General features: G+C 31.7%; 1 protein-coding gene across 1 annotated transcript in view; it reads right to left on the bottom strand.

Moving 5' to 3' along the window:
- Positions 1–9,962: 9,962 nt before the first annotated feature.
- The window catches only part of LOC126890401 (sodium/potassium/calcium exchanger Nckx30C-like), a 259,152-nt gene continuing 251,670 nt past the window's right edge, over positions 9,963–17,444 (bottom strand). The window contains exon 2 of the mRNA XM_050659297.1: positions 9,963–10,208. Coding sequence (XP_050515254.1) covers positions 10,065–10,208 — 144 coding nt within the window. The 3' untranslated portion in view covers positions 9,963–10,064. The remainder of the gene's footprint in view (positions 10,209–17,444) is intronic.

Raw genomic sequence — 17,444 nt, 5'->3', positions numbered from 1 at the left:
CAATAACTCTGCTTCTACTGGGTCTACAGACCTGACACATATACCATTTTTTCACTTTTTTATAAGCTATATTTACTATTTGCTAATTTTTTTTCAATAAAGTACCTACTTTTTGAGTTATTTGCGAAAAACCGTATAAAAACGTTTTTTTTTTTGTTGAAAAATGAACATATTCACTCGCAAATATCTCTAAAAGTATTGACTTAGTGAAAAACGCTATAAAATAGAAGTTGCTTAGAATTAGTCAGTTTATCCAATTCCGGACTTATTTGAACGTATTTGTTTTCATACCCTATAACCGACGAAACTCACCTCCAGATCAAAAGCACATATCGGCACAATATCACTTTTTTTCTTTAACATATTAGCTATAGGTACGTGTCCCAAATTTTATGTCAAACCAAGCGTTTCTTCAAAATTCTGACCAAAAACCCTAAGTAAATTAAACGAAAATATAAAATGAATTTTTCAAACAAATATTTTAAGTCGGTATGAGAAATTTTAATTTAACAGATGAAATCAAATAAACACAATTCAACTCGTAAAATATTTAGACCCTTGCTTGGTAATCCAGCTGAACAGGTAAAGAACCTACCTTTTATGTAGTTTATAATCTGAGAGGATGGAATATTTTACCAAAATATTCCATCCTCTAAGTTTACAATAGACCTTTTCTACCTGTCCTCAAAAGATCGGTATTTTTAACTCGTGGCAACGTCGAAAAGCGGCAAAATGATGGGAAATACACATTTTTATGTGGTGGAAGTCAAAATGGTTATGAAGTGTAAAAATTTTTGTATATAATTTAAATTTTTAAAATTAAAATTTTAGAAAACTGAGAACGATACAGGGCGTTAAAAAATGCGCTCAACAAACATACACGAATTAAAATTCGAAAATGATAGTATTTCTTGGTGATGCCAAATGACTGCAACATGAAAAGATGACATAATGATAGCGGGATGTATATATATATATATATATATATATATATATATATATATATATATATATATATACATAGGATGCCACAAGAAATAGTTTCAGAACAATATTAAGAAACCTTTTTTAAATACCATGGCCTCATTTTTTTTATTCATATTGTGTCTAATATAATGTTAAAAATTGCTGGATATTTTCCTGCTTTTCAAAAACCATAAATTATAGACAGAATTGTTTCTGCTACATAATTTTTGTTCAATTGGCATAATTTCTTAAACCTCTAATTAGTCTTAAATTGTGCCTCTTACAGCAATAAAATTGACGCATTTCAGTTGTTGTTAATAAATAAAGTAAAAGTTTAACTTTGACACCCTCTATTTCGATTATTATCAACATTTGTACTAAGGTAAGTTAGCTTAGGAGCCGGTTGTTCGAACGCTAATCAAGAAGTTGATTATAATCAAGTCCCCTTAACAACCTTCAAATATCAAAATCCGTTGTTCGTACGCCAATCAGTGGATTTAATCAATTATGTTAATTACCATTATGATAATTAACAAAATTCATTGTTTAATTAATAATTAATTATTAATTAACACAACAATTGTTAACATAATTGATTAACTAATCAATTAATCTCATAATTGTAATCCATTATGTTTTCAGCAACCCAATCAAAGTTGACATTGACAGTTAGTGACAGTAATTAAATATTTTATAATGATCAGTTGATTCTATTTTTGATTAGCGTTCGAACAACCGGACCTAAATCTGCCTATTTTAACCTCAGAAATCTAAGGTTCAACTATGGCCCATGCTTTACCAAACACCTTGTATATTTTAAAGTAGACGACTTTAAAATGATATTGCCAATACATATATATGAGCTGCGTTTCTGAGACGACTTTCTTGGAAGTTAATTCAATTACATGAAATCAACTTTAACTTAATAATATCCATTATAAAAATCATAGCATGTCATCATCATTCTCTTTGCCTTATCCCTATGCGGGGTCGGCTTCCCTCATTGCATTTCTCCACACAATTCTAACTTGGGTCATATCAATGTTAATCCCCCTTACCAACATGTCCTGCCTTATCGTCTCCTCCCAGGTCTTCTTTGGCATTCCTCTCCTACTTCTTCCAGGAATCTGCACTTCAGCTATTCTTCGTATTGTGTAATTAACGTCTCGACGTTGAACATGACCAAACCATCTTAACCTATGCTCTCTCATTTTGGCATCAATTGGTGCCACACCTAGACTTCCCCTAATATACTCATTTCTAATTTTATTCTTCTTTATCACTCCACTCATCCATCTATGCATTTTCATTTCCGCCACATGCATTCGTTGTTCCTCTTTCTTTTTCACTTCCCAACATTCAGTTCCGTACATCATAGCCGGTCTTATGGCTGTTTTGTAGAATTTTCCCTTCAGCTTCATTAGAACTTTTCTGTTACACAACAGACCACTCGCTTCTTTCCACTTCATCCATCCAGTCCTAATTCTACTGCATTCATCTCCATCTCTTTCTCCATTACTCTCTAATACTAATCCAAGGTACTTAAAACTATTGCTTTTAACAATCATTTCACCATCTAAAGATACCATTTTGTTTTTAGTAACTCCATCTTTAACTGAACATTCCAAATACTCTGGTTTTTCCTACTAAGTTTTAAACCTTTTTTCCTCCAGAGCTTGTCTCCATTGTTCCAGTTTTTGTTCTAAGTCTCTTTCACTATTTCCTTTTAACACTACATCAGCAGGATACATTAGGCACCATGGAATGCTACCCTGTAGTTTCGCTGTTATCTGCTCCAAAACTAATGAGAATAAATAAGGACTAAGCACCGAGCCTTGGTGCAATCCTACTTTCACCTAAATTTATCAGTCCCTCCCACACCTGTCCTAACACTAGTCGTTACTCCTTCATGCATATCTCTTACAATCTTTACATATTCGCCAGGGACTCCTTTCTTATTGAGTGCCCACCACAGAATCTCTCGAGGAACTCTATCATATGCTTTCTCAAGATCAATGAATACCATATGAGCGTTTGTCTTATAATTCCTGTATTTTTCCATCAGTTGCCTTACAATGAAAATTGCATCTGTTGTTGATCTGCCCTGCAAAAAGCCAAATTGATTATCGGATATTTCGGTTTCTTCACGTATCCGTCTATCAATTACTCTCTCCCATATTTTCATGGTGTCGCTAAGTAGTTTTATAGCCCTGTAGTTTGTACATTGTTGTATGTCTCTCTTGTCTTTGTAGACAGGTATTAATATACTGCTATAATGTTCTCCATATTTCCCCAGGAATATCATCTGGTCCGACTGCTTTTTCTTTCTTTATTTTTTGAAGCGCTTGAGCCACTTCCGCGTTTGTTATTCTGGTGACCATTGCTGTTACTGTCTCCGTTAAGTCCACAGACTGTCTGTCAAATTCTTCATTTAATAAACTGTCAAAATACTTTCTCCATATCTTTTTGACATCCTTTTCGTGAATTAGTATTTTATTATTTTCATCTCGGATACATCTAATCTGATTAAAATCTCCTGCTTTCTATGCTCTTTGTTTGGTTATTTTATATATCTTTGCTTCACCTTTCCTGGTACCAAGTTGATCGTGTAGGTTTGAATATGCTTCTGCTTTATCTTTTGCTACTGCCATTGTTTATCTACATTGGTCTAGTTATACAATGCTACTGCTACTTCCGCTTGCTTTTTGGCGACCATATAGTTTTGAAGATCTAGGTCCGATCTGGTTTCTTGCCACTTTTTATATAATTTTCCCTTCCCTTTTATTTTTCCTTGTACTTCATTTGACCACTACCAAGTCTCTTTATTCTCAAACTTCTTTCCTGATGTTTTCCCAAGCATTTTAATAGCCGTCTCTCTAATAATACTGGCCATTTTTCTCCAAATTGTGTTAGGGCTTCCTTTCATTTTCCAACAAATTTTTTCTACAATTATTTCCCTGAATAGACCTTCTATCTCATCTTTTAGCAGCCACCACTTGATTTTTTGTGGTCCTCTCCGATATTTTTGTTTAGTTCCGCTTTTTACTTCGGTGTCCAGAACAATCAGCTTATGTTGTTGGCTTACTGTTTCATAGCTAGTTAAAAATTTGTTAAAAATCATAGCATGTGATTTGTTTTTAAAAAAACATCCACATGTGTTAGTGGTTTCATATTTACTATGGAAACCAGACAAGAAATATTAAATGCAAAAAATATATAAAAACCATATACAATAGTAGACCAGTAAGGATCTGTTTTTAGGTGAATGTGAGAGGTGGCATTCAGATTTTCGCGGATAAGATAATTAAATTTTCTATCAGATGCCATTGGTTAAAAATGTCTTAATTTATCACCCTTGCTGCAAAATAGCAATAAATATAAAATAAGGGGGCAAAACGAGCCTGTCTTTATTCAATGATTTTCCATCACTTAGGTTACATTTGGAACCTTCCTAATTCGCTTAGAAAATTTTTGTAATGTGCTAAAACCGTACACCAAATTTCATTAAAATTTACTTACTAGATTTTGAATAATAATATTACAATCTAAACTTTTTTTAAAAAATTAAAATTTTTTAAAATCTTGCACAACAAAAACTAGAACATACATAGATTTGTCAACTTTTTTACATATAAAGAAGCACTCCACCTATTTAACGCACTTTACAGAATTGAAATCGGATTGTTTAAGCAGCCTCAGCAATGTTTTAAAGTTATAAACAATTTTTTGGCTTATAAACAAATTAGTCCTGTGGCCAGGAGGGGGTGCTACGGGCTCCTTTATTTAGATGGACTTACCCAAGATTGTTATGTATTTTTTGACCCATAGAATACGATTTTTTGGGTAACAGTTGATCCGGATGTCGATAAGATTGTTTTTCTACGACCGTTTAATAACATGCTCATTATTCGCTATTTTTTTCTGAAGTTATTCACGGGTCATTACTCACGGGCTGAAGTTAGATTCAAGTGTCGCATGCCACTTTTAATATTAATCGTATATAGACTGCAAGTAAAATTACTTAAACTTGTTTATTTAATACAATAAGTATTGTAATTTATACCAATAATTAACTTCGAAAAATTTTTAAAGGAATTTTAACTATAACAGTTGTCAGTATATTTTTTACGTTTATATCTTGTTTACTAAAAATTTTGACGTTTATCATTTAATTAAGTGACAGTGACATTAGCGCATTTTGTTTATGTTAATTGGAATTTATAACTAATATTGTGTTTGTTTTTCAAGTTATATTGTGTTAAATATGTTATAACATATTATGTATAGTTATATAGTATTATATTATACAGTTAAATGTAAATATACATTATAACTATATATATTAAATACGTCCACTGACAACAGCAATTTCCTATTATTTATTAGATTCACTGACAGTAGGTAGGTACAAATTTAAGCTTTTAATTTTTCGGAAATGAGTAGAACTTATATTGAATATTTCTAGTTGTATTTTTACAATAAATAAGAATTTAGTAATAGTAGGCAACCAATTATTCAGCCACGTACTGGGGGTAAATAGCATTTAGGTATTTTTTAAATTATTATAATTTAAATCTCGAGCAGTTGATAACTTAATTTTTTACTAATTAAAATGAAAAAAAAAGGTCGTAGAAAAAGTATAGTATTCTACTCGCATGTAATGGCTATTACTCACTCTGATGAATTACGACACTCGCCTACGGCTCGTGTCGCAAACTTCATCATCGTGAGTAATAGCCATCATTACATGCTCGTTGAATAATATACTATATAAACAAAGAAGTTGAGGAATTACATAACACCGATTTTTCGCAAAATAAAACATTTTTTGGATTTCTTGGGTAATTCTAAGCAAAAAATGTTCTTCCAAGTTTTTTTGTAGGATGCATAGTTTTCGAGATAATCGCAGTGGAACTTTCAAAAATTCGAAAAATTGCAATTTTTGAACGCGAATAACTTTTGATTAAAAAATAAAATAGCAATTCTGCTGACAGCATTTGAAAGTTTAAGTCAAATTATACCGGTTTTAATTATTTGCATTGTTAAAAATTAATCTTTTTATTATTAAACAAAGCTATTTGTTTATAAGCCAAAAAATTGTTTATAAGTTTACAACATTGCTGAGGCCCCCTAAATAATCCGATTTTAATTCTGTAAAGTGTGTTAGATAGGTAGAGCACCTCTTTATATGTAAAAAAATTAGACAACTTCTAAATGGTCTACTTTTTGTTCAGAAAGATTTAAAAAATTTGAACTTTTTTAAAAACATTTAGATTGCAAATTTATTATGGAAAATCTATTAGGTCGATTTTAATGAAGTTTGGTACACGGGTTAAGTATGTTACAGAGAATTTTCTAAGTGAATCATTAAGGTTCTAAGTGCCATTAAAGTGGTTAAAAACATTGAATAACAACAGGCATATTTTCCCCCTTATTTTGTATTTATTGCTATATTGCAGAAAACGTAATACGTTAAGACATTTTTGACCAATCGTATATGATACAAAATTCAATTATCTTTATTTTATTTCTCTACGACTTTGTTCCAAAACGAATAATTTTAAAGTTATAAGCAAAGAAAGCAGAAAAAAATCGACGTTTTTCGAAATTTTTAAATATTTTAATTTTTTTATTAATGTTCCGGGCATATTTGAGAAGGAGCATAAGTCAATTCAAGGAATATTCTTCAGAATTCTTCAAAATATAATGCAAGGAAAAATAGAAGGAAAACGGAATCCAGGCCGTAGAAGAATGTCGTGGATGCGGAATTTGAGAGAGTGGTTTGGCTGCACCACTAATGAACTTTTTAGGTCAGCTGTAAACAAAGTCAGGGTAGCCTTGATGATTTCCAATCTCCGATAGGAGTGGCACAAGAAGAAGAAGATAAGTCAATTATTATTACTGAAGGTGTCACCTAACTTTATCTGCAAAAATCCGAATGCCACCTTTCACATCCAAAAATAGACGTTTTTTCACAGATCCTTACTGGTCTATAGGTATATAAACCAATAGCAGCCGAAAAGAGTAAAGAACATAAATAAGTATATTGAAAAGAATCATAAGAAAGGAAACTAAAAAACTTCTCTGATTTTCCCCTTATCCATGAATACATGTTTGAAAACTATCATAAAAATGATAATTTTAATATCTTATAGCCTTATTCTTTAACAATATCGTTGTAATAATATTGTTGCTAGACAGGTAAATTGTTATTGTCAAACAGCAAATTATTTTGTATAATTTGGCTTAGTAAGACGGTTACGATTCAGAGGAGACCACAGGCTTCTCTGAAAATCCCCAAAAGGGTCAAACGTACTAAGAGGATAATGATTACCTCTGAAACTATATTAAATATTAACTGTCTTCCTTTTTCTTTTAGTTTGTCAAGATTCGATGGAATTTTACCTAGATGAACTGACGGGTTGTGGAATGCAGTCTTAGACTCCCTCTCATCATCATCATTCAACCAATTTACGTCCACGGCTGGACATAGGTCTCCCCCAATTGTTTCCGCACTTCACGGTTTTGTGCTGATTGTTGCCAGCTTTTACTAATCCGTCTGATATCATCTGTCCATCGTGTAGGCGGCCTTCCTCTACTGCGTTTATCTTCGCTTGGAGTATATTTCATAAGTTTTCGTGTCCATCTTGAGTAGTTCAGCATGGCCACGTGTCCTTTCCAGTTTCATTTGAGCTTGGTGACACGTTCTATAACATATGTGATACCGGTTCTTTGTCTCAGATCTTCATTTCATATTTTATCCCGTAGGGTTACGCACAGCATAAATCTTTCCTTACGCCTTTGAGCAATCCTTATTTCCGACGTTGTTGCCTTGGTTAGAGTCAGTGTCTCTGCTCCACATGTCATTACCGGTAGCACAGATTGATCAAACACTTGTTTTTTTAAACCGATCGGTATACTGCTCCTAAATATGTCTCTCAGCGCTCCATAGGTTGACCAAGCAAGAGTTCATCTTCTTTTTATTTCGCACGTTTGGTTATCTCTGCCAATTCTGATTTCATGACCTAATTAAATGTAGTTTTTCCACTATCTAACTAGTTTTCTGTAGTTTTCCACTAACTATAGTTCTACTTCTTGTTCGCGTATAATCAACTGTCCGCTAGGAATCAGATTAGTCATAAATTTAGATTTAGTCCATTTTCAGTCCTATTTTCCAGCAGATAGCGTCTAACTCATTTAATATTTTCTTTACTTCTCCTAGGTCATCAGCTATAAGGATTACGTTATCTGAAAAAGAAGACGATTCAACTTTTCTCCAACTATTGCGATCCCGTATGGTCCCAGTTGAGCATCTTAAAGGCATATATTTCGGAACAGTTATGAATAGTTTTTGGCGAGAGTTTGCCGCCTTGTCTTACGCCGCGTTCTATTCTTATTTGTTTGATTTTTATCATGTATCTTAACACTCATTGTCGCCTCGTTATAAATATTATAGATGAGTGTACTATAAAGATAGTTAATTTAGAGCCTCTAAAATGCTATCCAGGTCTATCGTGTCAAAGATAGATTCCCACTAATCTGTTTTATTCATCGTTCATTTGCCTTGAAAATGTTAGAAGACACGAATTGAGACACCTGAATCTTGGTTCCAACGATAGAAGTTTTATATTTTCGGATCTAAGACTTCTCATTGTAACGTTACAAACGTCACATCTTTGCTATTTTATTTATAAATAATTATTTCACTTTATTTTCTTCAATATTTCATTAATAATTGTCCTCTGTATTCGTTTTAACTTGTTTTCCCGTTAAAAACCTGTTTGGCGCCCGTTCTATAGGCAACTCTCTTTACATTTTAGAATCTCATCTAACCTTGTGTTCTGTGTTCATTACTTCATACTTACTTAGTCGTTATTTCAAATTTCATGTTCTGTGTTGTGTGTTTCGCTCATATGACAGTGACACTTCGTCTCTCAGCAAGACAGAGCATTTAGAGTGGTGGAAAACTAATTTCACTCTAAAAATCAATTGAAGGCTAATAATAGCTATTTATTTCAACAAATCATCTCTTGGAGTAAGTTTTATTTTAAGCCTGTATTAATTTTTTTATAGTCATTTTTCAGGTTTCTATACCTAACTTCGACTCTCCACGTGTCTTGAAATCTTAATTTTGAATATTTCATTTCATTTATTAATACGCATTTAGTAATAAAATTATTTGACTACTCCCCGTCAGTATTCATTTTATTTTTCCTTTGCCAATTACTACTTTTTACGATTATTTGACAAAGGCTCGTTTTGGTTTTTACTTCTTGATGTTTGATATGTGTTTTATCTTCTAGTTTTTGGAAATGAATCACTTCTCTCCCTTCGGGAGCCACCTGCCTTTATCACCGATGATGCACACTTTAAGGCCAAGACAACAGGATGCATCAAACAGACAGCAGCACCCAACATCTCTAGTTGCAGCGACCTAGGGCCACAACACCTGCCCAGGTCTGCAAGTCAACAGATGTACCATTTGACATCTAGAAGTTACCATTGAACCAACATCACAAAACATGCATAAGTATAATCCAAGAATTTTTAGTTTTTGGCGAGAATTTGAATATATTAATTTGTTAATGCATTCAATAAGTCATATTTTTATTATATCTTTATTGAGCAATAAACATGATTAGTTAAATTATTGTTTTGTTTGATTCCATTCTGAATTTTCATAGTTCATATATAGGATTAGGTCAAGACGAAAACACCTTGGGAGAGTGAGCTATGCCAGGGTGAACGATGGCTATCATGGCTGACTGGAATATTATTATTCGGTATTATTTCAATTATTTGGGGTAGTTCATCGTTCTTCGCTTCATCTTTGTTTTGAATAGATATCGCTACAAAGTCTAACAAAAAATTATTCAGAGCAGAACACAGGCCCGTCTAAAGATCGATAAAAGGGTGAAACGTACGTAAGGGGATAGTGGTTGCTTCTGAAATGAAACTAAATATTAATTGTCTTCCGTTTTCATTTTACTATTGTTTTAATATAAGCTTTACAAAGTTATTTTAGCAAAAATATCTTTTACAATGTTACTTGGTAAAATCATATAAAAGAAATATAATATGAATTGATTCCATTTTTGTTAAATATGTAAAGTACAAAAATAAGACGGTTTATACAGATTGAGCTTTGCAGTAAGAGCATTGGATAGAAGAGGTAACAACAAAGGTTGGTAACAGTATACTCTACTGACCTTGTTACTGTCTATGATACTGACTGAAGCAGACTGAAAAGAAAAAAATCGTTAATAAGTAATAACAACAATTTAATTCCAACTGGTATTTGTCAATAGGTATTTTGTCAATACCTAGATTATGCTGTAGTATTTTATAAATGCACAATTATTGATATGCAAGATGTCTTCAATTTTATTTGGTACAAAAATCTATAATAAATAAATTAAATATCCGTTTCTTTCGTTTATACAAATCGTCGATAAATGATCCTGAAATGCTTATTACTTATTTTAATAAACCAAGATAATGTTTTATTTTTCTATTTTATTATGTTCTATTTTATTTTTTAATCAAAAGTTATTCGGGTACAAAAATTGCAATTTTTCGATTTTTTGAAAGTTCCACCGCGTTTATCTCGAAAACTATGCATTCTACGAAAAAATTTGTAGGAACACTTTTTGGTTAGAATAGCCCAAAAAATACAAAAACATGTTTTGTTTTGCGAGAAATCGCTGTTATGTAATTCCTCAACTTCTTTGTTTATAACAATCTTATCGACATCCGGATCAACTGTTACCCAAAAAATTCGTGTTCTACGGGTCAAAATACATAAAAAAACTTGGGTAAGTCCATCTGAATACAGGAGGCCGTTGTACCCCCCCTGGCGACAGGACTAATTATACAATACTATTTATACACATAAATCACATAATCTTCATTAGTAACGGTAAATCATTCGTTTACGAGATATTTGAAGTTGAAAATGAAACGACACAGTTATTTTGATTAATGTAAGTATTGTGCTCCTTCATTTTTACCTTCCAATATCTCCAGAACTAAGGATTTTATCGTTACGAATGAAGAGTATATTATTACCATGGAAAGTATTGCAGAATCGTAAAATTGGGCTAAAATAGTAATTCCATCAGTGGCGTAGAATGTGGGAAGGGTCAACTATCCACTTTCCCCTGTCGTATGCCTCTGGTAACAGCCAGAATCGTTTATTTAACATAATTTAGTAGGGTGTACAATACCTAAACTTTCTGCAGGTGTGATAAGGATATATCATATACTGTTAAAATACTGAATATAAATACAACCAGGAGCCACAATCACTTAAATAAAATGTTGTTTTACATGTTGATTACATGATGTTTAATTTAAAAATTGAAAAATTATTGTACCAAGTACTTACTGTAAAAGTATTTGACGTATCCTTATTATACTTGCCAAAAAGGGTAGGTACTGTACACCTTACTAAATTATGTTAAATACACGTTTCTGGCTATTACCAGATGCGTACGATAGGGAAAAGTGAATGTTTGACCCTTCCAAAATTCTATGCCATTGAGTAAATTGTTAATTTAGCATAATTTTTAGATTCTCCAATAATTTTCATGCAAATACTGTACTCTTCATTCGTAACGATAAAATCCTTATTTTTCGAGATAATTGAAGTTAAAAATGAAGGGGCACAATAAATTAATAAAAATAGCTGTGCTGTTGCATTTTCAACTTCAAATATCTCGAAAACTATTTGCCTTACCGTTACGAATGATAGTACGAAATCCGAATATCTTTGCAGATGAAACATTTTTTTTATCAAATTTCATATATATAGACAAATATTTCTAGCATGGGTTGCCTATCAAAATCGTGTCATAGTTATCTTTAAGGGGAGGCCGTAGGGGTTGAAATAAATATTTCAACCACTTTTTTTAAGTATATTAGAACTATTTTATTTTTAAATTAAATAGACATATTCAGTACGGATCATAGATTATTCAAGAAAAAATTCAAGGAAAAATATTGAAAAATAATACAACGGTGGCAAATTTTTGAAGACATCTCAAAAAACAATGGATTTTGCGGAGGACTCATCAAAACTCGTCACTGGATGGTAAACAAAAAATTCAAAAAGATTTTGTTTGCTTATGAGTTTCTTTAGGTAACGCTGTCGGGTTTTTTAGTTTTATCGAATTTTGACCTTTTGATATCACTCAGTAATCAAAACAATTAGTTTTTGTGCAAAACAGGGTGAAAATCAACTTATTTATTATTGTTAAACAAAAAATAAATATTAAACAAAAAATATCTCGTCAGCGTTATCTCAAGGAACTTCTAAAGAAAATATATACAAAATTCTAGGTGGGTCGGTGGAGTAGTTTTTGAGTTATAATGTCTACAGCCTTTGAAAAAACAGTTTTAAGGAAAAAGCGTTTAAACATTTATTTTCAATTTCATTTTTGTCTGTCAAATCAAGAAAATGAGAACAACTATTGCCTGATTCTCACTACGCTCAAGCGTGCTGGCGCGAACTTGCTGCAAAGCGAGTCGAAGAAAGGGAGGTAGGGGGATAATGTTGAATATTCCTACCTTCTACTCGCTTTGCAGCAGGTTCGCGCCAGCACGCTTGAACGTAGTGAACAACGGTCAACAGCTGTTCTTATTTTCTTTTGTAAATTACTCCGCGATTCAAAAAGATATCCCGGGGTGCATCATTTTACGATTTGACAGATAAAAAAGAAATTGAAAATAAAAGTTGACAATACTTTAAAAGCGTTTTTCTAAAACTGCATTCTAAGGGGTGTAGACATTGTAACTCAAAAACTACTTGACCGACCCACCTTGAATTTTGTATATGTTTTCTTTAGACATTCCTTGAGGTAACGCTATCGAGATATTTTTTGTTTTATGCTTATTTTTTATTTATCAAAAATAGTTAATTTTCACCCCTTTTTGCAAAAAAAAATTCGTTGCTTGATTTCTGAGTGATATCAAAAAGTTAAAATTCAATAAAACAAAAGAAACTCGACAGCGTTACCTAGGGAAACTCATAAGCTAATAAAATATTTTTGAATGTTTTGTTTACCATGATTCAATGATGAGTTCTGATGAGTCCACCACAAAATCCATTGTTTTTTAAGACGTCTTTAAAAATTTGTCACCGTTGGCTTAATTTTAAATATTTTTCCTTGAATTTTTTCTTAAATAATTTATGGATGGTACTGAATATGCCTATTTAATTTTTACTAAAATATTTCTACCCTACTTTAAAAAAAATGTGATTGAAATATTGATTTTAACCCCTACGACTCCCCCCTTAAGGATAGCTATGACACGCTTTCAATAGGCAACCCATGCTGGAAATATTTGCCTATGTATGAAATTTCATAAAAAAATTGTTTCATCTGGCAAGCAGATGGGTACAGATCGAACTATATTCGGATCTTAGACTACGAAGAGTATATTATTTATACAGAAAATAGTGGAGAATCGAAATATTGCGCTAAGATATCGATTTCGCCAATGGCGAAGAATTTGGGAAGGGTTAACCATTCACTATCCCCTGTCGTATGTCTGTGGTAGTAGTCAGATCATAATTTAGTAAACTGTATAGTACCTACACTATGAATGAGATGTCCAAAGAATCTGTACGGAAGTCTCAGAAACTACTGTCAAGACCGATATGCAAGCCTAAGCTGTCCAACAGGAAAAAAAGACAAAACATATCACAAAAGTATGTCCACAAGGATCAGTATGTGGACCTATGTTCTGGGATGTAATGCTAGAGGAACTGTTGGAACAATTGACTATAGATCCTGAAGTGCTTGGCAGCATAGTATATGCAGATGATTTGTTGTTGATCGTAGATGCAAACTCAAGAAGAGAATTAGAAAATAAATCAAATGAAGTATTAATAAGAGTAAATGATTGGATGAATAAAGTAAAATTAACAATATCAAATTCAAAAATAACATATAGTTTAATAAAAGGAAATTTAGAAAGAGATCCAATTATAAAAATTAGAGGGAAAACAATAAAAAGAAAAATGGAAACAAGATATTTAGGTATTATAATAGACGAACAAAAATTATTTACAAAACACATGAGTTGTGTCTGTGAAAAGGCAACAAAGATCATGCATAGCATTGCTAGTCTAGCACAGAAGGAATATAGAATTTCGTTCCGACAGATGAGAATATACCTAAGTACAATACTTGCATCAATTGTAGGGTACGGTTCAAGTGTATGGGCACAGAGATTAATAAATAAAAAAATGCAGAAAAATTAAATAGAGCTCAGAGAGGATTTCTTGTAAGAATGACGGGAGCATTTGGAACAACTGCAACACAGGCACTGACAGTTTTAACTAAAGTAATGCCAATGCATTTAGAAACACAAAAAAGAGCATGTAATTATTGGCTAAAAAAATAAAAAAGAATTAAAAGAAATAATATAGAGAAAAAGACAAAATTAATGGGAAAATTCAACAAAATCTAGACGTTTATACAATTTTATACCAATATTAGAAAACATTCCAAATTATTTTACTCCAAAACAAGGTTTAGTACACTTTTTAACAGGACATGGACCGTACCCAACATATTTGGAAAGATTTAACTTAAAAGATGATGCATATTATGAATGTGGAGAATTAGGTACACCAGAACATATAGTGTTACATTGTGAAAATACTATAGAAAATGAAGAACATAGAGAAATGAGAAGAAGATTAGAAAGAATTGAAATAAGAGATATATTACAAAATGAAGAATATTTTGGAATATTAAACAATCTAAAAGAAATAATATCTAAAAAAACAACAAGAAATCTATAATAATAGAAGAAGACAACAAATAATCCAACCCTGATGAAGTTGAGTAAGATAAAGTTAAAATAAATAAAATAAAATATAAATTCAAAAATAGATATTTACAATTATAATAATAATAATTCAATATAAAATAAATAAATAAAAATAATAATTCAACAAATAATTCATTAAATTAAAAAAAAACAAAAAAAAAAGACTACCAACTCTCTTCTGAAAATAGAGGGAATGTCTTTATAACTTAGAAGGGAGTTGATGGCACCAAAAATATCTTAACAAATGTATATTGTTTATTTAAATTTGTTAAATGTATTTGTTAAATGTAATTAATAGATTATGGCAAATATAAAAAAATATCTGTAATCCCATCAGGAAAAAAACGACCTGGATTAGTCACTAGAGGCCTGGTCATATGTATAAACAATAAATAAATAAATAATAAGTACCTACACTTTCTGCCCAGTATAAGGATATGTCAAATAGTTATAAAGTACTGGGTAAAAATAGTTAATAATGTTTTAATAAAACACTCTGTAACTCAGTAACGCGCCACATTTTTTTAAGCGATTTGGGATAAATCTTAATATTTTTAAGTCTAGAATATACAACTCAGAGATTGGATATTCTTAATGAATCATAGGCCTGGATCCCGCGTACCAAAAAAAGTTGATTAACAGCAAGCTGAAAATTTGTTAATAGCTTAACGGTGTCTAGTCGGACAAACTTTGATATACCGAAACACTGGAACAGGGGAAGTTTTAATTGTGGAACAGGTTAAAAGTTTGAAACGTCAGACTACGAAAACGTCCCATGTATTTTTTCGGACATGAGTTTCAATTGGTTTGTTTACTTGAACGCTTTAATTAAAACCAGACTGGTATTTATCACCAACTGGGAATTTTAATAAGTCCGACACGTAGAACATTTCAAATTACATTAATTATGACAGGTGATAAATAGCAGTCTGATTTCTGCATGAGAGTTTAATGAAAGGGTAACAAAACAATTGGAAGTTCTGGCCGACAAAATACATGGTAGGTTTTCGTAGTCTGAGGTTCCAAATTTTTAACCTGTTCCATAAAATTAAAACTTCCCCTGTTCCAGTGTTCCCGTACATCAAAGTTTTTCCAAATACATAGACACCCTTAAGATGTTAACAAATTTTCACCTTGCTATTAATTAACTTTTTTTGGTACGCGGGATCCAGACCTATCACCCTGTTTACTAAATAATATCTTAAATTGAAGAAACACCATGCATATTAAGAACTTACTGAATGAGGGAAACGGAATTTTTAAATATAGTTTTTACAGTAAGGATACAGTCTTAGAAATTCTACATAAACAGCAAGTAGGAATGTAATGGCATACTGTATTACATTTAATGCAGGAACTTTGAAGTTGTGGAAGTAATGTATTTGAATCAGTAGGTATCATAATAGGACTGTCTGTGTAAAATACAATTCAAATTGAAATTTTATTTCCCTCTCTCCCACTAACTATTCAGTCCTGATCTTGGGGACTATCAGGTAGTGTATTGGTAATCCTTGAGGTTTGTATTGTCAGTTTTTAAAGATCTCTATCTCCGGGCATTTCGTTTAACTCATGGCATAGGTTTGATGCATATTCCTGTCATTTGGTCGTTCCATCTTTTTGGGTATCTTCCTCGTGATCTTGGCCTTTTACGTTTCTTTGGATGTTTCTATTCTTTTTTCTGTATCAGCTCCCATAACAAGTCCAAAATGTTTTAATTATTGAAGATTGACTTTGCTAGAGAAGCATTTGTTGACCTTTAGCTCATTTTAAAATTGAATGATTTTCCGAGGTCGGTTCATTGAATTCGTAACATTTTTCTCCAACAGAACATTTGAGTAAAATATGATCAATCAAAAGTAAGAAAACTACTTCATGAATTATGTTTTATTGCTGTTTTATTGTGAGTTGGTTAAAATTTTAAACTAAAAAGTTTTTCACTCAACTTGTTTAAGTAAACATGAAACTGATGAAATCTGACGACAAAATATTTAAAAATTAACAACCCCCCTTTTAATTTTTTTAAAAATTTTGGACAAATCTTGTCTAAATACTTCGAAGATGACACAGTAAAATATTCAAAGGGAAATATTTACAGCAACCAAAGATACAGCGAGGTAAATTTAAAAAATCATCAAAATTTTTTTTTCGCATTTTTGCAAAAAATTTGATTTTTGAACATGTTCCACCAATTATAGATAAAAGTAAACTTCATATTCGGATTCAGCGACCTCGAAAACATAAAGACTGACTAAAATTGGTCATTTACTTTAAAGTTGATTTTTGTGGTCGTTATAACGTAATTTTAGGGGTTGCTGCCTCGCCTAAATATGTATAGGCGATAATACTGATATTTTGAAGTTAGGTTGGTATTTTGACAGCGAAATTCTAGAGATGAAACATATTTCTTATCAAATATTTCTCCTGCATGGCTATTTGCGTATTGAACGATAATATATTCATTTTTTTGTACACGGCCTTTTGTGAGTTTGTTTTCTATTTCATAATCATACGTACTGTTTTATTCCACAGGTTAATGAATTGTAAATTACACAGTTATTTTTACACCCTGACCCACTTACTTTGTTACACAACTTCAAAATTATTGTATTTTGTACCTTTACAAGTATTTGGAATCA

This window comes from Diabrotica virgifera, chromosome 8, assembly GCF_917563875.1.
Source record: "Diabrotica virgifera virgifera chromosome 8, PGI_DIABVI_V3a".
Lineage (NCBI taxonomy): Eukaryota > Metazoa > Arthropoda > Insecta > Coleoptera > Chrysomelidae > Diabrotica > Diabrotica virgifera.
This window is presented reverse-complemented; position numbering and strand designations above follow the sequence as displayed.